At 36.0% G+C, this 25,682-nt stretch overlaps 2 protein-coding genes across 7 annotated transcripts in view; one reads left to right on the top strand and one right to left on the bottom strand.

Moving 5' to 3' along the window:
* LOC149943269 (serine palmitoyltransferase 2-like) overlaps positions 1-5,088 on the top strand; it is a 52,717-nt gene extending 47,629 nt beyond the window's left edge. Inside the window, exons 7-11 of the mRNA XM_090178589.1 lie at positions 1,258-1,477; positions 2,175-2,301; positions 3,467-3,602; positions 3,673-3,802; positions 4,361-5,088. Of these exons, the coding sequence (XP_090034715.1) occupies positions 1,258-1,477; positions 2,175-2,301; positions 3,467-3,602; positions 3,673-3,802; positions 4,361-4,447 (700 nt within the window). The 3' untranslated portion in view covers positions 4,448-5,088. The remainder of the gene's footprint in view (positions 1-1,257; positions 1,478-2,174; positions 2,302-3,466; positions 3,603-3,672; positions 3,803-4,360) is intronic.
* A 3,846-nt stretch (positions 5,089-8,934) lies between these two features.
* Positions 8,935-25,682, bottom strand: part of LOC149943267 (cysteine-rich motor neuron 1 protein-like) — a 64,584-nt gene continuing 47,836 nt past the window's right edge. For 3 of the 6 annotated variants that reach the window (XM_090177041.1, XM_090177044.1, XM_090177042.1), the window contains 10 exons: positions 21,422-21,824; positions 15,609-15,726; positions 15,188-15,309; positions 14,780-14,965; positions 12,974-13,144; positions 12,360-12,605; positions 11,374-11,583; positions 11,104-11,313; positions 9,998-10,189; positions 8,935-9,930 (listed from right to left, as the gene is read on the bottom strand). In XM_090177041.1, the coding sequence (XP_090033167.1) occupies positions 9,623-9,930; positions 9,998-10,189; positions 11,104-11,313; positions 11,374-11,583; positions 12,360-12,605; positions 12,974-13,144; positions 14,780-14,965; positions 15,188-15,309; positions 15,609-15,726; positions 21,422-21,785 (2,127 nt within the window). In that variant the 5' untranslated portion in view covers positions 21,786-21,824 and the 3' untranslated portion in view covers positions 8,935-9,622. Of the gene's footprint in view, positions 9,931-9,997; positions 10,190-11,103; positions 11,314-11,373; positions 11,584-12,359; positions 12,606-12,973; positions 13,145-14,779; positions 14,966-15,187; positions 15,310-15,608; positions 15,727-21,421; positions 21,825-23,837; positions 23,960-25,682 lie in introns of those variants that run through there. The other 3 variants (XR_016481113.1, XR_016481114.1, XM_090177043.1) reach the window with 3 other exon arrangements.

Raw genomic sequence — 25,682 nt, 5'->3', positions numbered from 1 at the left:
GATTACTATGAAGCTTAGACTGGTCAAAAAAAACATCCATATTTAAAAAAATAAATAAAAATTTGAGATGGCTGGCAAAAATAGGCTCAAATGAATTATTGAAAAATGTTAAAGGGAGCATCAACTAAATGGAAAAATGTCTGCTAACATGCACTATGACTTGTTTTAACTTAACTATAACACCAATAATCCATAGCGTCTGTTAAACCTGGTGGCAGAAATGTGAAATTCGTTGTTCCATCATAAATATGGAAGTTAACACTCCCTTTAAGCTTATTTTCCGAACAATTACCCAATCTACTAAATGAAATTTCAAATAACCAATATTTGAGAAACGCTTGCATTCTCTGTTAGTTCTTGGTTTATTAACAAAATCCAGTAATTTGTTTTATCACCTGATGTTATGTTCCCATTGAACACAATACAGTCAAAAGCCAGGACCTTATATTACCATCAACCCATAAATTTACATCAGGCCTGGAATAGGTTTTCTTGTTTTCACCACTGAACAGAGAGCTGCACATATATCTGGCCTATTGTGGCTTGTCTTAAGACGAGACTATGCTAGCAATTGGCTACATCTAATTTAATATTATAAATAATTAGAATTATCATGGAATATAATTACCAAATTAACTTTCCAGTAAATAGGAGTGTGTCTTACGTTGGTGGCGCTCTCTATTGAATAATAACGTCCAAAATAGCAAACGCGTTCAGGGCAGTTGTTGAGATAAACACAATGGTGTTTCAAAAAGCTATTTTTTTGACAAAAATTATATAATCATTAAATAATTAAAACTTTCAACGATTTACTGTACACTATAGGTTTATAAGTATAAACCTATAGTGTACAGTAAATCGTTGAAAGTTTTAATTATTTAACGTAAATTTTACACTAGTCTGAGTAATACAATCATAATAAAATTATATTATGTTTAGATTCAAATAATTTCTACTTATTTAGTTGAAGGATAGAACAAGGAGTGATGTAGCTGATTATGAAGCTTTTTTGGTGGCTCTGTATATATTTTTAAATTAAGTTTGCTTCTTTTAGGGAGTATGAACTAAATCCAAAAATCATCTGATAACGCAGAAGTATGAAATTCGTTGATCTACCATAATCATGGAAGTTCATACTCTGTTATATAATATTATCCATATAACTTAAAAAATAATTAATAACTAATTCGAAATGTATACATATAATTTTCTACTGCTATTATAAATTTACAATTATTTTTCTTTATGTTAATTTAGTATGGAAGGTTCGGTGGCAAACTTGCCTGAACTGATAAAATTGAAAAACAAGTATGGAGCATATTTGTATTTAGACGAAGCTCATAGTGTTGGTGCTATGGGTGCTGGGGGAAGAGGAGTAGTTGAATATTTTGGATGCAATCCCAAGGATGTTGATGTCACAATGGGAACGTTTACTAAAAGTTTTGGTGCTGCAGGTGGATATATGGCTGGAAGCAAAGTGAGAGTTGTTCTTCCTAATAGATCATACGCTGTAAAAGTAGGTCAAAGTGATAACTGAGTAGAGGTGTGCAAATAAATACAATTTTTTGGGTATCACATTGAATATCAAATATTTGTTTCCTAGCCACATCAAATACCAAATCGAATTTTTAAACATCATATATAGTTTGGATAAATATTATGGTGTGAATAAACAGTACTTCAAATACTAAATAATTTGACATTTTTTTTAGAATTATTTCAGTTTTAGTTGGCTGTTAAAATAATCAATAATCTAGCCAGTGAGAGATTCAACAGCTGACCTACAGGCTCCTACAAGTATTTTGGCAATTGCAGTGCCATACCATGCATGACTATAGCGAAGTAGATATTTTTTAAAAGAAACGTTTTTGGAAATTCCATTGCATTTTATGGCCTTGAAAGTTAACAATCAAGAAAACCCGTTATTTTTTTAGCAGTTTTGCAAACTATTTGAAATGTTCGACTGTTGGATCAGAAAAAAACTATGTTTAATTTGGTATTCAATCCAGTTATTTAGTTTACCAAATTGTTTTGCACACCACTATAACTGAGTAGTAAACTCTAACCATTGCCGCATTCCACATATGTTCAATTTACTATTTCAGAAATCATTAGGACCTCATTTTCATAGTATCAGTATTTATGCTAAACAAATATTAAATTTAACTTTACAGACAATGATAAGCCACGTAAAAAGGCATTCCTATAGCTTCAGTTACTCTTTTGGTCTTTCACCATCTATAGCTCAACAAATTATATCATCTCTACATATTATTATGGGAGAGGATGGAACATCAGAAGGTATTGTATTATTTACCAACGTGTTTCAGTATTAATTAAATTCTTTACATGTCATTAGCCTAGAAGTGTCAACATCATTTTTAAATATTCTTTGATTTTGTATGTATGAAATTATTATAATTTGAAATATTTCCTATGTTGGCCAATAACAAGACGTTAAAATTGGCAAAAAGTAACTTAAAATGGCATTTATTGGAGAAAACTGAAAATGTTTTTTAAAAAACTTGTCTTTTAACATTCTCAAGCCATTGATCATAGATGGTTCTCTACGTTTTGGTCAATACCAGTTTTGAACCCATTCTGACATTTCCGAGCTAAGCACTGTCATGATAGTAAAAATGCATAAAAGTAAACATAAAACTGCCCTAGACATTATGTTTAAATTAAAAGGATACACGAGCATAAATAATGCTCCCTACACCACAGGCAATGCAGTGGGGGAAGGGGAGGGGGGGGGGGCTGGATTCAAGAGGCTACTGCACAATGATGTTTCATGTCTTTGAAATTAGGGCTGGAAAAATTATAGTATATGATTTGTTCAACTACTTTAATGAGTGGCAGAAAGTGACGAGCTACTCAATTATCACCCTTTTTACCCAGATGCTAATGTCACCCTTTATTAGACTCAAGATATTTCTTTGACACCTCCATTGTGGTACTAAAGAAATACTGAGAGTAATGTTGAAATAAATATTCAGTGCCTCTTCTTCAGATTAAAATTCACAGCATTTCTATTATATTTATAATTCTTTCAATGAAATTTTATTATTTTTTGTAAGTTTGTTATGGAAGACTGAAACCATTTTTGGTATTACATCAACAATAAACCACTAAGCTGTGCCAAAAATGTCAAAAACCATAGGAGGAAGTGGTCAATATTGGAATTCTTTGACAAAAATACAAGAGGTTATATTCCCTTTAAACCAAATACTGCTTATTTCATGGTGCTTTAACCAACACATGATAAATATAATAGGTTGTAAAAAAAAATTATAATTCACGAATGGCTAAATGGCAATTACGATGAAAATTGAATTTAAATTTTAGATCATTAAAACAATCTCCAAGACACCCACAACTAAGAGTTACTTTAAAAAGCAGCAATTTTGAAATGTACTTTGAACATACAGAAGCATTCACTATAAAAACTATACCAAATTTTTAGGTAAATCACGAATTCAGATGCTGGAAAGAAATACGCGTTATTTCCGTCAGAGGCTGAAACAAATGGGGTTCATAATTTATGGCAATAACAATTCCCCGGTTGTACCTCTGCTATTGTTTATGCCAGCCAAAATTGGGTATTTTGTTTTAATTATTTTCCCTTTATTGAAAGTTATTATCTTAGCATAATGTATTGCAAACTTGCAGGGCATTTTCTAGAGAACTTTTAAAAAGAGGAGTGGCAACTGTTGTGGTAGGGTTCCCTGCAACAACCTTAAAAGAATCAAGAAGCCGTTTCTGTGTTTCAGCTGCCCACACTAAAGAAATGTTAGATAAGGTAATGTAAATAAAAATTACTAGTGCAAAGGAAAGAATAAGAGTTAACAAATAATTAAGGAAAATAAAAATTTTATATTTTAATTTGTAGTTTAATCTATTTAATATACTGTGGCTTTGTGCAACAATGGTAGATAAAGCACCTAATGGTCTATAAACCATCTAGCTCTCTCCATTTGGTTTGTAGTATTAGTTAATAAAAAGCCCAAAAACTACTACGTGTGGGGGGAAATTATGTGACAGAGCATACCCAAACTGCAACTCGACACTGAAGCTAGTACCTTAGTGGCTGACTTTCTTTGAAGTAGATCATATGCCACAGTTTTTAACTTTCTCCAGTGTAAAAGTTCAGTTTGATTAGATTCTGCCATGTTGTTTTAATCACGACACTTGTTGCTCTTTCAGATAGATTGTTCTTAAAAGTAATATAAAGCTATGTGATACTTTACAAATTTTAGGTTTCCCTTTGATATTAAAATTTGAAATAATTTAAATCAACTTTGATTCCGGGACAAATGATTGTTAATAAAGGTTTTGCTGATTTTCAAAATATTTTTAGGCTTTAGATGTTATCAGTGAAGTTGGTGATCTCCTGGGTTTGAAATATTCTAATACGCTTAGGCCTCAAGAAGAAATAATGTTCTAAATTCCTCATTCCATTTTGTGAATCGTGTTTTCCTTAAAGCAATCATGTGCCTTATTGTTAATAATATACTAGCACTGCCTGTTAAGATAAACTGCTTAAATTTTGGATATCTTTTGTAAAAAAGTTTTAATTGATTGAGACAAGGGACCAAAAACTTGAAAAACTGTATAATTTTCCAACAACCATTGAAGTATTGTATTTATTCAAATGTAGCCTTGTGATTCTGTTAAAGATTCATTACCAAAAGCTCATGGTTGTGATTACTATAGTTTCAATTGTAAGAATGTTTTTCTTGTAGATGTAAATATACTTTGTGCACCTTTTTTTCTCAGATAAAATTTGGTAACGACCACCCATCATTACGTGTAAATCCTGAATTTGTATATTTGTGTTAAAATTTTCAGCTACTATTTTGTTATTACTATGCTTTGACTTAAAATTTTCTGCCTTAGACACATAATTTAAATATTATCTGTAGCTCAAAAAAATTAATTGTCATTTAGCTGACATGAGCTTTAAGGTTTTTAGTCAAAAAGGCTGGGTTAGACAACATGTTAATTCCATGAAGAAAATGGCATTACCGGTTAACCATGGGTCAGTGAATTTTGTTGGAAATTGGCACCTACTGAATATAAAGTAATTTCTCAAACATAAAGCAGTTGATTTTTTTAAAACCAAATTTATTGCACCCCAGAAAATCATACTCCATGAAGCTTACTTTCGTGAAGCTTACTTTCGTAACACCTTATTTTCTCTGTGAACAGTGGCAGATATATATGGGGGGTGGGGGCAGATACATATGGGGGGCCCACCCCCCTTGACGCTTAAGCTTTGCATGTGACTTGATGATTTGATCCCCAATTTGGACTCCACACCTAGTTACTGATCTCTCTTCTTTGCAAAAAGCTCAAAATACATTTTCAAAGTTAGTCACTTGTTTAGAAAAAAAAACCTGCCCCTTCCAGGTTGAAAACCCTAGGATTTGAGCCCATCTCCACAAGGCCCAAATTATTGAATTTGTGCCTACTCCATAAGTTTTTCTATAACGGCCTCGATCTAAATTTCTCTGACTTTTTCACCCTCAATTCTGAATCCACTATACCCTAAAGCTGTCCTAACCTAGGGCCTGTGTAACAACCCGGCAAAACCATTTTTCCCACAGAATCATTAATGAGTGGAATAGCCTGCCGGATGATATGGTCACACAAAAATAATACAGTTTTTAAAAATATGTTACTGACCTACCTAGCTGTATCTCTCTTTTGTAGTGTACTAATATTATTTTTGGTTATGTTCTCAGGCCTCTGCCCCCCTCCCCCCCCCAAAACTTGGTTTTTTGGAAATAGTCAGAAAGTTTAAGTTAGGCACCCGGCCGGCGGGCGCCTTTCGGAGGCCTGGGCCCAGGGTACTTTTGCCCCGCTTACCCCCCCCCCCCCCCCCAATGCTGGCCCTGTATGTTCCTACTCCCTGTATTCTAAAGCTTGGACATAAGCCCTTGAGGCTTTCCAAGTGTTTTTTCTTGAATAAATAAATAAATGTCTTTTAGCGCCCCCTTGAGTTTTTTCTGTATCCGCCATTGTATGTGAATACAAAGTAAATTGGTCAATTATATAATATAGGCTATTATTATTATTATTATTGAGTGGGGTGGCAAGCCAAACACTTCGACCTAAGGTCCATTGTGCATCCCCAAACTGGTTGACTTAAATAAGTCCTATTGCCAACATAAAGCTTAAAATCTGCCCGGCCGTGATATTAGAGACGTCATACGTCTCCAACCGATGCATACCCAAATGCTCAAACCTCTGGGCTGCATAGTAATCGCAGCTACAGAGTACATGTGAGGCAGTTTCCTCCTCAGCTAGACAAGATCTGCAAATCGGGTCATCACTGACCCCAATAAGCGTTAATGTCTGTTAAGATGGCAGTGACCTGTTAGTAGGCCAGTAACAATCCTAATACTGGACCTAGAGAGCAAGAGTAATTCTCTAGCTCTCTCCCTAGAAGGGCCAAGAGTGAACTCTTTGGCCTGCCTTTGACCCTCAATTTCAGACCATTGTCTGAGTTGACGATCCGACATAAACTTGGAGATTAAGCCGCGTACAAGTCCTCGGGAGATGGGGAGAGCAGGTTCTGGACCAATGAACCCAGCCCTCGCACCTTCCTTGGCCAAGGCGTCGGCCCTTTCGTTCCCAAGATGCCCCTTATATAGGCTAACAATATGATACAGAAAGTTTGCAACTTTTTTTCATTGCAGTTACAGAATCTCAGTTGTTGAAAAAATTCTTGTAGGGGTACTATATTTAATCAAAACATCTAACTCAAAATATGTTATGGAATTCTGTTAGGAACCAATTAATTAGTAGGTTTTAACTTTCATGGGACCTTGACTTTGTTTATTATAATGTGCAGTATAATCAAAAATAGCTTTACTGGTACTTGATTCTGTAAACCAATGGAAAGTGTTAAACACCGGCAAAAATCTGGTTGCTATTTTTGGGGGCAGTGACAAATGCTAGGACTATATTCTGAAACTATTCCAAACTTATGTTATCTCAAACAAGTTGTATAATTTCATTGCTTGCCAGTGGCAAAATCTACAACCCAAAAAGTCTGCTATAACGATTTGGATGTATCTGGGCGATTTGGAATTTTTAGCATGTACAAAAAGTCTAAATTCTCGAGGGACTAGATACAAGAGCACTACTTGGAGTGATCATCTCTAATTTTTGATTGGCTGTTAAAAGAACATCGATTTCCTCTAACTGCGAAAAAAATGCTTCTAAAATAAACACCAATAAATGTCTTCAAGAAATCCCAAATTTGTCTTCTCATCTAGTTGATTATTCATTAACATATTTAGATTCATAATAATAGGCCTTTCTATAAAGTCATTACGCTTGCCGAACTTGTTTAAATATATCGCTTTCGTCACGAGATACGTAGGAGTTCAGTTCAGTTTTGAAGGTTAGATCTTCATAAAAAGGGCGACTCGTCAAATTTTATTATGGCTATCACAATGAAAGCGCCTGATTCATCTAAACAAGAAGGACAATGTTACTTATAGAAAGGCCTACTAATCATGTAAGCTTTTGACTTGCCACGGCGTAAGATTCTTCTCTTATGATGCAAGGTTCGTATATAATTGGGTTAATAATAATAATAATAATCAGCCCATCCATATTCGCAACAAAATTAATAATTTAGGTCTACTCCACAAATTTTTCTATAACGGCCTCAATAGTACCTTTAATGATTTCTTTTCCTTAAATGTGGGGTCCACGACGCGTGGTAATCCCCTTAAATTAATTAAACCAAGAGCAAAAACTGCATTTAGACATAATTATTTTTCCCACAGTGTAATTAATCATTGGAACTCTCTCCCAACGCAAATCGTTACTGAAAAACACTATTCTAAGTTTAAGACTCTAGTAGAATTTTTTTTTAATTCGGATATTAAATCTTTATCTCCCTTATCTTATTTTACGTCTTGTTCTGATTTTGTAATTGTTACTGTCCTTGCCCCATTTTGTATTGTATTACATTGTGTTTTGTACCATTTCACCTGTAAAAGATTGGAAGCCTGCATATAAGCCTTTTACGGCTTTGTGGGCACAACTTGTGATGATAGATAAATAAATAAATAAATAATAATCAGCTAGGCTAATACCCAAGGCACCACCTTAGGCCTAAGTCATCAAGTGACTTTTAAAGTCATTAATTCAGGTGGCCGGGTAATAATGCGTAGGAGGGTGGTAGCAAGCCCTTCATACCACGCGAGCCAACAGCTCCCTACACTAACTATTACCGTTAACCTCGACAAGTTTTTATGGAAGGCGAAACCGAAGAGCTTGGGGGAAAACTCCTTTAACCAATGGGGAGAGAACTTGCTAACTCAACATTTATTACATCGAACCCAGCTCCTCGTGCTGCGAGGCGAAAGTGCAAACCACTCCACCACAACTACCATAAAAATTTATTTTCATAACATTTGATGATGTTAGGTGCTCCATGATTTATGCATCAGTATGGAAATTCTAAATAAGAGGAGGTGAGCTATGTGTTCATAGTTGATTTACATACTTTTTATGTTAATTTTCATATGAATGATATATACTTTGTTATCGGTACAGGCCTTTCCATTTCAAGTTTGATGGGATGTGTCAGATCCCGGTCTCAAACAAACTTATACTAGAAATGTGGTTCTAGATTTTTACGTTGTAGTTTATTGACACATCACAATTCTGAAAAATTCTGCTTCATACAATTTCATTGACGATAACAGGTTTCAATAAAATTAAAGGCAAAACATATCTACAGACTTAAATTAGTACATTCGTTATTTCTTTGTCTATTACCGTGTTTCTTATTTTATCCAAATATTAGCTGAAAACAATTTTAAGTTGCCATTAAACTATTTGAATAAAATGCTTTGCTTACTTTATATCTAGCGACTATGTAAATGGAAAGAACACAACAACAATGAATTTCCTTCTGCCCAGGTCTGCTGCAAACTACATTTATTGAAATACAAATTTACATACAAAAACTACAAAGCAGTAGACAAATATACTTTTAACAATATAATATTAGAACAAGAGTTTCCAGGGTAAGAAGAATACCATGCTTATTCATTAAAAAAGGGGAAACAACAACAAAGCAGCAGACTTTAGGTACAAAAGTAGCTTACTGTATAACAAGATAGTATAAATATTGTACAATCTTCCATTCAAGTAATAGGAAATTTTCAAAGAATACATGTAATCACAGTCATATGGTTTACAAAATAAATCTGGAATTTGTCAATTTTGTGCTAAGACATCTCACTAACTACTAGCACAGGAAGGAAACAAGTCCCTAATGCAACATAGCAAATATTGGTAAAAATACGCAAGTAGGGAAAAGTTGAAGAAACCGCGACCTTTGTGACCTGAGCTAGTAACTTTTCTCTATTAAGAAGTAGTTCATTCGATGCATCAGTACCCTGTGAACAATACACATTTTTTAAATAAGTCTGTGTATGTTACTTAAAATAACAGAACTTGGAGGTATTTTAACTATATAAAACCATGGTAACAAATACCTCTCATTCTTGTTTAAATAAAATTTAAAACTTTAAAATCACTTTAATGTTCATGAAGTTTCTCGTCCATTCTATTCAGGTTACAAGAAACTTCACATCATGTTTTTCATCACAGCATTGCCTTGGTCATGTAACTTTTTCAATTCGTTTGAATCAAGCAATGGCTTTGAACATGGAGACATTCCTTGCAATTCAAGATTCGTTGATTTTGGCCGCTGACCTCGGCAAAAACTTTGCCCTAAACCACTCTGACATGAAGTAGTTGCCTCTGGATATTTACGTTGTCGGAGAATTGCCATCACAAGAAAAACTATAGCAAGTACCAACAGAACGATAATTGTGGCACAAATAACGACACTAGCCAGAGGAAGTTGAGTCGGATTATATCCAGATGTTTCACCTAATACGAATGAAAATGGATTAGCCTTTATTTAAGCAAAAGAAAACCATTTGATTTGGTAATTTACCTTCACAAATTGGGCAGCACTGTCCAGGAACATGTACTGGTCTTGAACACCATAAAGGGCACACTTTTTCAGTACACATTTGCATTCCTTTGACACAAGTGCACGTTGTGCATGGATTGGCAGACCAGTGTTCACCGTCTCTGTAGTTTCTGCCATTTTGTAAGCAAACCAAGGTGCGAGAATTCTTAACACCTAAAATAAAATGTTAAAAAATATTGAATTATTTCATTTATCTATTGAAAATTTCAATGAATAAAAAAGTGGTGCCACCGAACTTTCATAAATGCTGGTGCATACTTTTTTCGGGCATTTTAGCTTTCTACAAACTAAAGTTGGGGAGTTTGCTTTCTAAATTCTGATTTTGAAATTGGAAGTCTTGTGTCACAATGAGATAGATTATTTTGTTTGCATTTGGTTTATTTTGCTCAAGTTGGTTTCAATTGGCAGCAAGTCAATTTTTTTTATAACAGATGCTTGGAAATGTCAAGGCAAAAAAATAAGTATTTTAAAAAACTGAGTTAAAACCAAGTTTCCCTTTTTAACGTTTTTAGTTTTAAAATTTATTTCGAAAAATATATAAATAATATTTGATTACCAAGATTACTGATTTAGGAACATTAAAAAAAAAACCTCACTCAGTAGATATCATTAGTTTCATAATAGCATTGTTTTGCAATTTTATAATGCTGTTTGTAAATTCCATTTCAATTTTTGGTAGTAAAACAATTCATTAATCAATTAGTATTTATATAGTTTATTATAAAATATAGATATTTAAATATTAGTTTTAATAAAATTTGTTTTTAGACATTTCTATATACAACACATTTTCATAAAAGCCTCGCACCGGCCTTTTAAGTATATCAGTGCTTAATGAGGTTCTTGAATTGCTGCACAACATTAGGGGACTAACTCAGCTTTGGCTTCTAAACACTACTCGCACGCACGAGACAGAGCATGTAATAAATTAAAAAATTGGCACACAATGTCTCGTGCGGCTTACACAAACCCAAAGGCAGATTTGGTCCCTTAATGTGTGTAGCGCTCCCTTTTATCTAAACGCATTTCAAGAACATTATTAAAGTAGTTGCAAATGATAAATATACCTAGGCAAACTGGGCAACAACGATGTTTCACCATTAATGGGTGGAGACAATCTACAGCTGGGCATGTTTCTTGATAACAATGAATTTTCCCTTGTTGACAAATGCAGCTTTTGCATGGTGATTCAAACCAGTGCTGTCCTTCTACATACACAGAATAGTCATCATCTGAATAGCAGTAGGACATAGGAACACTGACTGCATTCTTTTCGCCTACGAAAATATAATACAATTATGTAATTTCGTTAATAAAAAACTAGTTGTTACAAATACCAGGGCATGTGTTGCAGCAACTTCCTATATGATGGACGGGATGAGAGCATGCAGTTGGTGGACATTGCGTTGCTTGGCACAAAACTTCACCTTTTATACAAATGCACCAAGTGCATGGATCAAGAGACCATGTTTCTCTCTCTACATGATAGCGGCCATCCACTGCTTGGCATACTGTTGGCTTATACATCAGTCGGGATGTGTGATCCTCTGAAATAATTCAAAATACTTGGTTAATTAGGCTGTAAATAAAACTTCTGTAACAAACGAGTAAGAGAAATACGATAGTTCATATGAAAACATGTTTATTACTCACCACATCTTGAAGCTAAAACTTGGAGGTAGGGAAAAAACTAGTCTGGGACACTCAGGTCTAGACTGGGACCTAAAACCGGCCCGGGCATTTTAGAAACGTCGGCCCCTACATCCCACAAAAACACTACATTGTCATGCTGGCTAGACGGCCTCATGGCCCTTTGACCACACCAGCCCATCGGACATTTGCCCGATCTGCCCTATGGCCAGTCCCTGACCTTGGGACACTCAGTCTAGATAATGACCTAAGCTACCCAGGATCAATACATACAATATTAAAAAATAGGGGTGCTCCTGACCATTGATTCTCTTTTGGTTGGCGGAAAAGTCTTCTTGCACTACTTTCACCATTTAATTTAACTGCAGTACTAATCTGTCTGCTTAATCCAAAGTGGTATTTGCTTTGCAACTTCAAAACTGACAGATTTTATTTGACATTTACCACAAATTTGTTTATTTTTAACCCATACTCCATTCTGCGTAGAGACGAATATTTGAACTACACCACGAATGTTAAGTGAAGTTTTTAAAAATCATACGATACTGGTTTCTGATTTTACTAAATAATTAATATGTAAAATATATATAAGAGGGTATTCTAGATCAAGGAAAAACAGTTTATGTATCCTAGAATATAAATCCTCCACAAATTTAAATTGGATTAAACTCACTTGCACATACAGGACAGCATTGATTTGGAAGGATTTGAGGATGATCACAGCTTAATATTGGACATGTTAAAACAGCGCACATTTCTCTTCCATTATGACAGTAACATTGACGACACCCATCATTCCACATATCTTCGGGATTGTACTCCTTGTTACTATCAACACGACACTTTTCTTGATTTAATGTGCTATGCTTTAAAGTAAGTTGTTTCTTAGTGTGTTGGTTTAAGGTGTTGTATAAACCATCTGAAATGACAACCAGAAAATTTGCTAATCTTACTACTAATTTATCAGTGGCATAGAAAGATTTTAGACTACAAGCGTCATACGCTTAAGTACTATTATGATAAAACTGTATAGGACTAGCAGACACTTAAATAATGGAGTGTCTCTAAATATGGTAACACAATGATGATAAAGGCTACAGAATCGTTCAAATGTTACTAGTTTCCACTCACTAGTCACCGGAAATATGGTTGTAAAAATGCAAAATTATTATTAGTTGGGTATATTATCATTAAGTATTAAGGTGGAAAGTTAAATAAAATTTGGGCTGAGTTTTTTAAAAATGGACCTTTATAAGTCTTAATAAAATTTACGAATGAGGCACTAACCATCACAAATTGGACAACACACTCCAGGAACTACTCTTGGAGTCTTGCATTTTGGTTGGCACATCTCTGAATGACAGTTCATTTTACCATCTATGCAATGGCAAGTTGTACAGTCATCTTCTAACCACACAGCACTGTTGTTATAAACATTTCCGGATGGAGAAACACAACCTGTTCAATTTATACTGATGAATCATATTAAAATAAACTACATAATAAAGTATGAAAGTTTATAAAACACTGAAGTTTACCACAAATTAATAACTTCAACATCAGTTGTGTAACTAAAGATGTTGCATCTGAATCTCTTCTTATATTATGTAAGAAAGCTAAGCATATTACTGTAATGGAACATTGGGCAAAGTTATCGAAGGACAAATATGGGGGCTTTTGAACTGATCAGCACATTACAGGACTTTGACCTCAAATAATTTGGAGATTCCCAAGTTTTCATCTCATATATCAAGTGGATCAGGTAATCAATTTTTGGGTTAGTTTTTATCTTCATGGAGCTTTTTTCTTTGAATGAATCATTAACTTTAACATTCTAGATTATGAAAAGGTGCCATACCACCCAGTTTTACATCATATTTATCATATATTTCAAACTATCCCTGGATAAAATGTTACCCTTACCATCTCTAATTATTGCTAGATCTAATCTCAAGGACTCAATCTTTGTACATTAGGGTTGGCTGCATTAAACCAAAATTTAACCCATGGTTTAATCCAAGCGGTTTTTTTTAAATTTGCTACTATTAACTCTTAATTATTCCCAAACATTTTCTTATCAAAATACTACAAAACTAAAGCTAAAACGTCATTTCTGGCAAAACTTAAATATTGAAATCAGAAACTAAATCTACAACAACAGATTTTAAAGTGATACGTACTGCTGCTCAATAATTGATTATTGGATAATAATAATCGACTAGGCGCAAAGAAAGAGTATCTAAACTTGTATGATTGTTTTAAGTCTTTAACAAAGATGTTAAAGAGAGTCAAAGAAGTGTAATCGCTTTAAGTATAGTCCCAGGAAATAATTTTTTTTATCTGTGCATATAATTTTGGTAAATTAAGAACAGTATGTACAGTTAAAAAGAATTAACACGAGCGAAAAACAGTTTAAAAGTAATATAACCCGGCCACCTGAATTAATGGCTTTAAAGTCGCATGATGACTTAGGCCTAGGGTGGTGCCTTGGGTATTAGCCTTAGCTGATTATTAGTTTTAAAAAAACCTGGTTTAAGCCAAAAGAAACACTGTTGTACATCTACAAGGAGCAATAGTGATTTGTTTTTATACATGGTTGCTCTTTGTGACCCTTTCATTGAACTTTCATGCATGTGTAAGTTGCTGTTATGCTAAGATTAGTAAAGGGTTTGGCACTTTGTGAAATTTAAGGCAACAGTCGGCTCTATCATTGCCACGACTTTACTGGAGAGTTACGTCGTCATAGAACCATTATACAATATTATAATTAAGACAACTTATACTCTACTTAGTGGACTTGAACCTAAATTATATATCTGATATAAAATATATTATTAAAAATTACTATAATTTTGATTTCAACGCTAGCAACATCTGTTGAAAAAAAGAGCCACTTCATGTCGAGACGACACTTGCTTTAAGGGTAATGAATTATAGCTATACATATTGTATTATTCACTGCATGGTAAACTTCAGAATTTGTGTTCTAAAATTTGGCTCTAATACATGTAAAATTTTATTATGATTAATTGACCCATGATAACATGAGTGTTTGAACCTCCTTGGTATAATTTTAACAGAATAACTACATACCAAAACACACTGGGCAGCATTCTCCTTCAGGGTAGTACATATAGGCACACACATTTGTTTCATCACAGGTTTTCGCTTTGCAATGCACCATTCCATTTTCACAGTAACAAACTGAACAATTGTCTGCCATCCATTTGGTACCCGATTCATAAATTTTATCTTTGTACTTGCAGCTTGACAAAGTCTCTAAAGGTAACAGAATTAAACCGTAGTTGTAATCACAAAAATATAATAATTTGAGGTTTCTTCACAATATTACATTTAATGTGGTTATGGTGTAAAGAAAATGATTATTCAAAACAAACGTTATAAGAATAAAATAACTTTCAATGGTTTCAGTAACCATTGTGAATTATTTTTACATTCCTATAGAATTAAGAGTTGGAAGAATTATGTAAATATATATACCATCACTACATTCAAAAGTATCACAACAAGACCCAGGAATCCCCGTTCCAATTTGCACAACTTTCGGATGAGGATTATTAATACACTTCATATTTCGACAAGCTGAAGGAAGACACATGCACCTGAAATTGAAAATTTTATATTTTACAATATTAACGTGATAAAGCTGTTATTTGGTTGAAAAACACATCCAATACAAAAATTTTAAAATGATAATGTTTTATTGTGTAAAATAAAGACAATTTAGGCAGATGCTTCCAGCTATAAAGTGCTGCTACATCACCAGAGATAAATGAAAAACCAACACACTGAAATAAACTTACAAAACTAAAATAAAACTATTTTAGCATGAAATTTTTGGTAATTGATTGTATCATTTCATTTAATTTCATGCAGTAATATACAAAATTTAATTACTCACTGATATTCCGGACAACAACTTTCAGAGTCAGAAAAGTTGGTTAGTAAATAGCTGTCAAATGGACAACTTTTTGGCTTTGAACTGCAGGTAACATTTTGGCATTTACCATCCTTTGATTCTGAAATGGACGAAAGAATTTCAAGATTAATTTTATAATAAGTTAACTGTAGACAACCAAAAAATTGCAAGTGTCCAGTAGCTAGGACTTTCAGCTGACAACGAATATTTTAAGCTACCCACCAGCAGAGAACATTGTTAGTACTTTATCAAAAGTCATTTTCATAATTTTATTATTTAGAAAATCATATAATTTTAAAATAACAATTTGATTAATTAGTAAATTCTTAATTTCTAAAATACGAATTTTATTAATATGCCTAATTTTAAATGGTTTTTATGAAATATTAGTAAGTTAACTATTTATAAATTACTTAATTATCAAAGTAACAATTATTATTAATTCCTTAATTTTAAATTAGCTACAATATTAATTTGTTTGAAATAATTCCATTAAAATTAAAATAGTAGCTATATTTATCCAAGCACAGATTTTATTATAACTTGATTTTTGAGTTTTTTGAAGTGACCAATAATTGTTTTTATTAAGAACTTTAAAATTGGGAAAATTATGAAACAAATGAGAAAAATTAACTAAATTTCAGATCTTATTTCACTGCAGACACTAAAAAACGCAGATAATGGGTACGTTCAATAACGCTCATCAAAAACATCGGTGAGTAATTGATGCCCGGTGGTTTCGTTTCTATACAAGGGTCCGGGTCTCCAGGCTGGTGAAGCTACCACCGGCATCTACGTATCCAGGCTACACTCGGAGCTGTCCCCCTGCGGTCCTTGAGAGCCAAGGCATTACTCCTTTCGGGTTACGTCTTCGTACCCTCAACCGGGAAACCTTCCAGACGTGCTTCTTCGATGTCGGTACCGACCAGCTTGACGCGGCTTTTGACCTGAGGGCGTGTCTTTCTCCAAGAGCGAAAAAGCCTCTAGTCAACGTACCCCCAAGGCCGTGCTTAGAGGTCTCGCGGCCCCGGGCGAAATGCATGGGCGAAACTGAGTGTAGCGGCCCTCCGGTATATACATCCCTATGGTAAAATTTTAGAGGCCCTGGGCGACCGCCCGCCTTTTTAACATATTAACCAAAGTTATCAGACTGCTACACTCCCCATGTTGGAGGCGTTTTCCTTATGAATTCGATTTCGCGCGTAATCGAATCTGGCTGTACCGGCCGCTATAAATGTACGTCGAACTTCCATTTCACGCGTAATCGAAGTTGGCTGTACCGGTCGCTGTAAAAGTAGGTCCAACTTCGATTTCACGCGTAATCGAAGTTGGCTGTACCGGCCGCTATAAATGTACGGTCAACTTCGATTTTTAGCGTGATCGAAGCTGGCCGTATCAAGATAATGGTTTGTAAACAGTGCCGCCTTAAATTTGGTGACGCCGCCCCGACTTCAAGGGGTTGTACTTTGTATGGGTTTACCAATAAATCTTAAATCTTAAAACAAAATTTATAATAAATTCACACACCCTTTATTCGAGAAAAATGAAGCAAGGCGCGCCCTGGAAAGTGGAAAAAAAGAGGCAGGGCGCGCCCTGGCAAAATGGAAAAACCAAGGCGGGGCGGCGCCCTGCCTTTGAAAAAAGCACCGGGGTGACGCCCTGGCCCGACTACACCACTGACCATAGTAACCAACAATAGATAGCTTCGTTACAAAACCGTCGATTGGAAAGCTCACAGAAAGTGAACTCTAATCTATGGTACGGAATTCTATTATCTTTGCTAAAATAAAGTAGTTATGACCACTCAATTTACATGCCAGGAGAGTCGATTGCTGTTAGCATTGTAAAGTTTAATTTAATCTATTGAATATTAACTTTTAAATGAAAAAGAAACTTGTCAATATGACCAGTTCGGTCCTCAGATTACAAAAATTATTTCAGATTGATCTAAGACAGTTGCGGCATTTTCCACAGCACCTTGGAACTTGGCCAATAATTTCAGATTGTTGGCGGTATCTGGTAAGAATTTGGTGAGTACCAGAATTGGCCTAATGGACTTTACACAAACAGTCGTCGGCGATGAGGAGCGCGGGTCAAGGACGAAATCGAGAGAGCTCGCGAGTGTTTAGTACATTCAAGATCATTGAAATTCCGTCATTTGGCGTGATAAACAAAACTGAGAGCTGGAAAATTATACGGAGTACTAATCGACAGCGGCTCAACGCGCGCCCGTTTAACAATTAAACTCGAAACAATCGTGTCCGCTATTGGGGAACGGGTTAGTCGCTCAGTCTTCTCAGTGTCCCAGATCTTCACGGCAATTAACGACGCGAATATCAGGCTGCTGAAAAGGCCGCTTTGTGTTTTATTAGAGCCGTAAGTGGACACTTAAAAGTGTCTCTCGTATTTTGGTGCCGAGACACCAGACTGTCGCGACGACGTTCAAACCTAGTAATTAGTCTTTTCGCTGTTTAATGGGAACCTGATCTTGACCCGGAACGATTCTACCGCCACAATGCCCTAAAAACGCTCTTCGTCTTCGAAATATAAAAATGTGGGTCGCGGTGTCCAAAAAGTCTCAATTTTTTTAAACATAAAACCATGAATTTACTAATTTCCATTTTTCAACCACGAATATCGAATGATCATATCATTACCCTTTCTGCCATCTGGGGCTAGGATGCGCGTAAATCATTAAAGCCAATCAAGAGACAGCCCAGGGTTGCCAGTTTTTTCAAAAATTAAATTGCCTGGATTTTAAGGCTTCTCACTGACCCTTTTTTTCTCTGACTTATTTGAATTTTTAACCTTTATTCTAGTAAAGGTTTCCTATATTGGCAACCAAAATCAAATTCCCTGACATTTCCCTGATTTTTAGATTCATTTTAAAAATTCCCCGACTTTTAGACCCATGATATTCCCTGACTTTTACCGGTATTGTAGCAGCCCTGCAACCAGCTATGAACCAACCATGGGCCAATAAAAGATTTCATCTAGGACATGACTTCTCGCGAAGAAGCGTTCAATTAGAAAAACGAGGACTCGTGGCGTCATCTATCGGTTCCATTAAACCAAAACGGAAGTACGTCTCCTTTTAGATCAAATCACGTGACTACTTTCGGAAAGGGGGGGGAGGATTTTTTGATATTTGAAAACACGTGGAATCCCAAGCCTTAGCCTTTGGTGGAATGTAGCTGTGGGAAATCAAAATGTTTAGACTCAACACTTATATGACTCTAGGAATTGAACCTCCCCCTCTTGTTATTTTATCTGGTGAGTACTAATAAAATTGTTCCTTTTATTCCAATTGACTTGCTAAACAAACAAATTTATTTTGTTTTAGATTCAGATTCTGATCATATTTTGGATGCACGTGAGCCAATTGTAAAGTGGTACGTATGTTAACATGGACTATTAATCTGGTGATCCACGTTTCTTAATATTTCACTTTTCTTAGTGAAAATACTCCACCCAAGAAAAAGACAAAGAAAGAACGGATAGGAAAAAAAGCTAAACGAGATAAAATTGTGGATGTAGAGAACTATGATAGAATGTTTTCTTGCGTTTTTAATTTCGCTATTGGTGCAATAACAACAGCTTTAAATGAAATGGATCTCCCCGAATCTAATGCAATGGTGATGAATTGGGCATTGCTATTAAACAATAACAAAACTATTGCATGTTTAAAAAATATCTTAAAAGAAGCTTTAACAAAGACACCTGAAGAAAAATACGTTGCTGTTACAGAAAGCATTAAATCAAATGAAAGCTACTTGAATATTATTATAGCCACAATGTCACATAAAACCAGGCTTAAATTTGGATAGCCACTCCGCCCATTGTTTACATAACGTAGGCTTAGATTTAAACTTTGGGAACGCTATGAACGTGACACCTTTCATATGGGGTTTATGAGAATACCTACTATCGCTATTGCAATTTGGAAATGCGCAATGCTTACAAGTAACCATTTTAAATACTAGTGAAAATCACCTAAACAATGAACACTTTCAACGGTCAAGTTAGCGCCATTACTGGAAAAAACATTTCAAACAACCATCCACAGATGGCGCTACAGTTAACCGGAAAAGATTGCCGGAAACTTGATCTAAATTCCTGTTCACGCCCCATTTCCTACCCCTCTCACATAGGAAGATCGTTTTTCTAGGTAGATGAATATTTTGTAGGCACAAGCTTAGGAGAGTCATGTCCTAGATGAAATCTTTTATTGGCCCATGAACCAACTAAGAAAATTATTTGTAATTTTTACAAAAAAATATCTCTACTACTAAAAATTAGTTGATAATCATAAATAAATGTATTTTCTAATAATATTTTTATCTATTTTCATTCAATCAAAAAGATGTATTAAAATTATACAAATTAAATTTCTGTAACTTTTTTAAGCCTTGGTAATGAAACTAACAAAGTTTAAAAACGTTGCCCATCATTTATGAGTGTCGTCGCGAATTCAACGTCATAATAACGAAGTTCCTCCCATCCTCGCGACTGCGGCCAAATTACCTAAATGTAGTTCGATAGTCATAGTTGAAATGAAAGCATTCATAATAATGGAGCCGATTTTCTGAGATTGTTTTTAAGAGCCGGGAATATGATTCAATGAAAGGAGAAATTCCTTGTTGTAGTAATAGCTATGAGTCAGAATTCGAGAATGCCAGCGACTTAAATGGAAAAAAGCGTTTGAAGATAAAAACCACTTGAGCGTTCTTTAAAGATTACCGTATACTACTATTTCCAATTATACGCCTTGAAAATAACAAGAAGTTTTTGCTATTACAACACATTAATAGATTTTCTGAAACTTAGATTCTTTATTTCCGCGCGCAATCTTGTAAAGCCACAACCCTTTAACCCTGATCTCAAATATTTCCCTACACATGAAAAATATGAATGACGTATTGCGACGTCGCACTGCTACTATAACCCACTTTCTGGTTAGTTCGTTCGTGTTTTGTATATTAAAACTTAGATAGATGGCGGTAGCGTTTCCGTCGAGTGGCAAACAAATTACAGGAATTAAATTCCCTGACATTTCCAGGTTTTCCCTGACCATTTTTATAGAATAAATGAATGGATTGAGGTCAAAATGTTGAAAAAAATTTATTTGCCTTTTTTTGGCGTCATTTTAAAATTCCCCTACTTTTCGAATCATTTTCAAATTCACTGACTTTTCCCTGACCTTTTCAAATTCCCTTACTTTTTCAGGTTTTCCAGGTAATGTACGAATCCTGAATTAATGAACTTGAAACCCGCCTTCTCCAGCGCTTCCTTAGTTCTCGAAGCTTTCACCAGGAGACAATGTTTAGTTTCGAAGTTCATTCCCTTTCCCAATGTATACCATCATGGACATGATACCATCCCTCCTCCCCTACAAACTTTTACTTCGCCACAGCGTACGATAATTATTGTACATGTCGATAATTTCGAGCTTATGGCGCGTACTTTAATGTACGATAATTTTTGAAATTGACTGAAAGCCAGTTAAAACACATTTTTAAACATAAGTTTTCAATCGGTCGAACTTCAAGTGTAATTTTGATTTCACAAGTTTAACGTCAATATTTCACACAAAATTCAAATTTACCACCAGTTTTTAGGCGTACGATGATGTTTCTTAGAAATCGATAATTTTTTGGCTCTGGTACGATTATTATAGTTTCAGGAACTGGCAACGCTGGGTAATAACCAGGGCCTATAAGCATGCTTTTTAGGGCCCAGTACGTAGGGGCTCATCACCTTGCCCATCGCCCGAATGTAATAACAAGTACGCTTACCTTTACAGATTCCGCTGATGTTAGCTTGGAAGGTGAGATTTCCCTCTTCCTTGGGCAGACAGCGGAGTCCATCGGCGCAGATCCCCAGGGAGTCGTTGATGCCGCCGCACGTCTCGTTGACGTCCCGCTGGCAGACGAGGCAGCAGCCGCACGAGTCGAGCAACTGGCTCTCGGCGGCGCAGCGGAGGGCCGCGCGCTCTTTGCAGGCGGCCGGATCACATTGTGGGCGGGTGCAGCCGAAACACTCGACCGACTGCGAGTTCAGCGAGCAAAAGACGAAGAACAGGTAAACGAGAGTCACCGCGCCGCCATTGTCCGTTCGAACCAGTTTCCCGAAGGATGCAGCCCACGACTGGAAAGTCATTTTTCACACACGCCCAAGTCACCATAAGTCCTCCTCTTCCTGCAAATCAAAACAACGCCACAAATAAATAAATAAATAAGAACACACTAGTCACCAAAATATCAGTTATGCCTAAAGGAATAAAAGGTTTTGTTTTCATCATCTAGAGCGAAAAGGCCACAACGCAAAGTTGCCAGACGTAAGATAATTATCGTACACTGATAATTTCAAGAGTTATTTTTTAGGTCGTACGATAATTGACGGCTTTAAAATTCATTTTGCGCGTGAAAATACCTCTACATGTTATGGTAAAAAAACACGTAAAGAAGGCTGTGTGCCCAAGACATGTTCCAGTACCTGTAGTGTCGCGCGCTGGCTTTCACTAGAGCAAAAACACCTTGACGGTGAGCAAGGACGCAAAAAATCAGCGTTAGGCCTAATAAAATATTTTGCGTCGGCGTTCTCCTTCGTGGCGTTTTCGATCTAGTGATTTAAGAAGCACACTCAAAACGCTATTAAGCTATTGTAATTTAAGTTATGATTTGACTGACCAAGTAGTTCATCGAATCTGAGAAACTGAATGAATATGATCCATAATTTAAGGTAAGAATAAACGCTTCAATAAAACATCTCCAAGGAAATTGCCAAGAAGTAATATTTCTGAGAGCCAGGACCTGAATATTACTGTTTATGTAGTGTTTGTTGAAATAATGAAACTTTTCACGGTATGCAACAAGTGTTTCCTTTTAACCAGGTAGCTTTTGTTGACATATTAAGGCTTGGCAAAAGCACGACGTTCTATTTACAGGGGAAAACCTTCCATTATTTTACCAAGCACCATATGAACAGTGACTTGCAGATCCTGGCTATCGAAAATATTACTTCTTGGCAATTTCCTCGAAGGTGTTTTATTTAAGTGCCTATTCTACATCAAAAACTAGAAAAAAAAGTAACTATACTCAATAACGAACTTAGAAACAACACGAATTCTAGTGCAATTTACAAAATATATTAATTTTAGCTTACGGATTGCAGAATTCGATTGGTTAAAGTGTGTTTAAAAATGTACCCGTTATTGATAATTACATTTTGAACAGACTAGATAAATTGTTGGCCGTGATTTGGCGGGAAATTCGCAAAAAACGTAATCCACGTTGAACCTAGGAAGGTTTGTTTCATTTTTATAGCTGGTCCGCGGACAATTACTAGCTTGTCAGTATTAAGGGTACAATTCAGTCTCCGGTGTTTTGAAACATGGCGGTGATATCTACCAACAACGTGTTTGACGACACCATCAAAACCAAAATATGGGTGCGTTCAGTAACACCGATGAGTGATTGCTGACACAGATTTCTTACTGAACGATTTTCGTGTTGCCGGTTTGACGTCACTCTGCTTATCGAACTCATCGACATTTTAGCGAAAAGTGACGTATTAAAACTTTTTTTGAATGGACTGGCCTAAGCCTAGCATTATTTCCCCATACACGTATACCGTATAGCACTAATTACTATATCCGTAGTAACGTTTTAACTTTATTTGGAGGATTTTTTCCAATTAATACCGTGCAATTACCAAGAGCTAGTTCAGTAATTAATAATCAAACACTTATCTGGGTGTTTAGTCTCAACGTATAACAAACAACACTACGTTATGAAAACAAACTTCGCAACAAATCAGCTAGGCTAATACCCAAGGCAACACCCTAGGCCCAAGTCATCTAGAGACTTATAATGCCTTTTATAAACAGGTGGCCGGGTTACAATGCGTAGGAGGGTGGTGGAAAGCCTTTCAAACTTCGCAACCAATCAGCTAGGCTAACACCCAAGGCACCCGCCTAGGCCCAAGTCATCTAGCACCTTTTAAACAGGTTACAAGCCCTTCATGCCACGCGAGCCAACAGCTCCTTACACTAACTAGTAACTATTACCGTTAACCTCTGCATACAGTAGCTTCATACGTCATTAATTTATTCTTGAAAACCGTATTCTATCCTTTGATGATTACTGAACACAGCCCAGATGGACATTAGGATGACGTCAAAACCAGACAATGAGGACGTCAATTACTCACCGATGTTTCTGATGATCGTCACAGAACGTACCCCAGACGACGTAAACCACCCACGAGAAATCCGAAGCGACAAATCAATTTACGTCGCTAGCCAAATATGGAAGATTCCGCTGTAGAAAGTTCAGTGGCGACAAACGTTTTGAACGCGAGGATCAGAAGACAATAATAAACGTTCCGCGCTTATCAAGACGCGGCTGCGAGAGATGATTACGAAAAGGTGCAAAGGTAGAGAAACAACTTCCAATCGCCGTCTTTTGAGATTGCCACTCTTACGGTCGTAAGACTGAGAATAACTCGGAAGAAATTCTCGGCGACAGAAGGAGAATGGCTGGTAACTTTCGCAATTCGTCTCCGCGCGATAAGGGATCTTCGTTTCGAGGCTGAAGAGGCGCAGCTTAGATAGGACCCCAACCACGCGAATTACACGTTTCCGCGAGTACCGGTGTGTACTCCTTCAATTACTCGACTTGACGCGGCTTGTTCAATTAAAACGCGATACAATTTGACGGGTTTCGAGTAGCGCTTCGCATACACCGCCCCGATAAGAGCAACATTATATTAATCCTACAAGGAACTAAAATGAATTAGATTTTTCAATTTATACAGGGTTAATGGCCACGATATTTTCAGATTGAAATTGCCTAACTTTTCTCCTGGCCATATTTTCAGATTGAAATTGCCTAACTTTTCTCCTGGCCATATTTTCAGATTGAAATTCCCTAACCTTTCTCCTGGCCATATGTTCAGATTGAAATTCGTGATTTTCCCTGATCATATTTTCAGAATACCATTCCGTGATTTCCCCGTTTTCCCTGACCATTTTTTCCAAAACTTGTCTATGATATTTTTGGAGATGAGAGTGTTTCTTAATAAAACCGAATTTTGATAATTTTTAAATCGGTTCCATAAAAAAAATATTTTTTGAAATGATCATTTGTATCGCGTATCAACCACAAACCGTCGCCGTAACCAAAATTGTTCGTTTGTGTGGTGTCCACAACATAATTACAATTTATTTTAGCAGCTTATCAAAATAATTCATAATAAAACCATAGAACATAATACATTTATAAAAAAAAACCCTGTTGAGGTTAACGGTAATAGTTAGTGTAGGGAGCTGTTGGCTCGCGTGGCATGAAGGGCTTGACACCACCCTCCTACGCATCGTGACCCGGCCACCTGAATTAATGGCTTCAAAAGTCGCTTGATGACTTAGGCCTAAGGTGGTGCCTTGGGTATTATCCTAGCTGATTATTATTATTATTATTATTATAAGGTTAATTTGTTAAACAACAAATTAACCATAACGGTATAACCTAATCATTGGTGTATGGTGCAAGTCGTTTTGTGAGTTCGTCCACTAATCGGTTTCAGGTCTAAGAGGGCCAGGCGAAGAACGCGATCCTAACAAAAGCGTTTAATTGAAACGTCACGATGACAAACGAGAGCGGCCTCTATCGGTCGGTGGGCGGCTAAAAGGACTGTCAACGCATCCGACGGACTTAATTTCGTGATTACAGAGTACAACGGAAGATTGATTGTCCGCTACGAAGCCCCGGAAAGACATTGTCCGCCGACTCTAGCAAAGAATAGTCTGGATACGCACATACCGGATGCGGGGTGACCGCAACAACGTCCTCGTACAACGTCCTACAATTAGACTACTTTTTCTCAGGACCCGAGAGCAGAGATGGGCACTTTTTGCCTATCTATCTTTTTACCTCTCAAAACCATCAAGATGGCGTCAATATCACTATCACGATCAATTTTTTTTAACACCCTGCAACGTTTAAATATCATTTTAAAATCAAAGATGAATAACTTTTATCGATCCATTTCTTTTCC

The sequence above is a fragment of the Leiobunum rupestre genome, chromosome 6, assembly GCF_980474605.1.
Source record: "Leiobunum rupestre chromosome 6, qqLeiRupe1.1.hap1, whole genome shotgun sequence".
Lineage (NCBI taxonomy): Eukaryota > Metazoa > Arthropoda > Arachnida > Opiliones > Sclerosomatidae > Leiobunum > Leiobunum rupestre.
The sequence above is the reverse complement of the archived record's forward strand: the minus strand, read 5'-3'. Positions and strand labels throughout refer to the sequence as shown.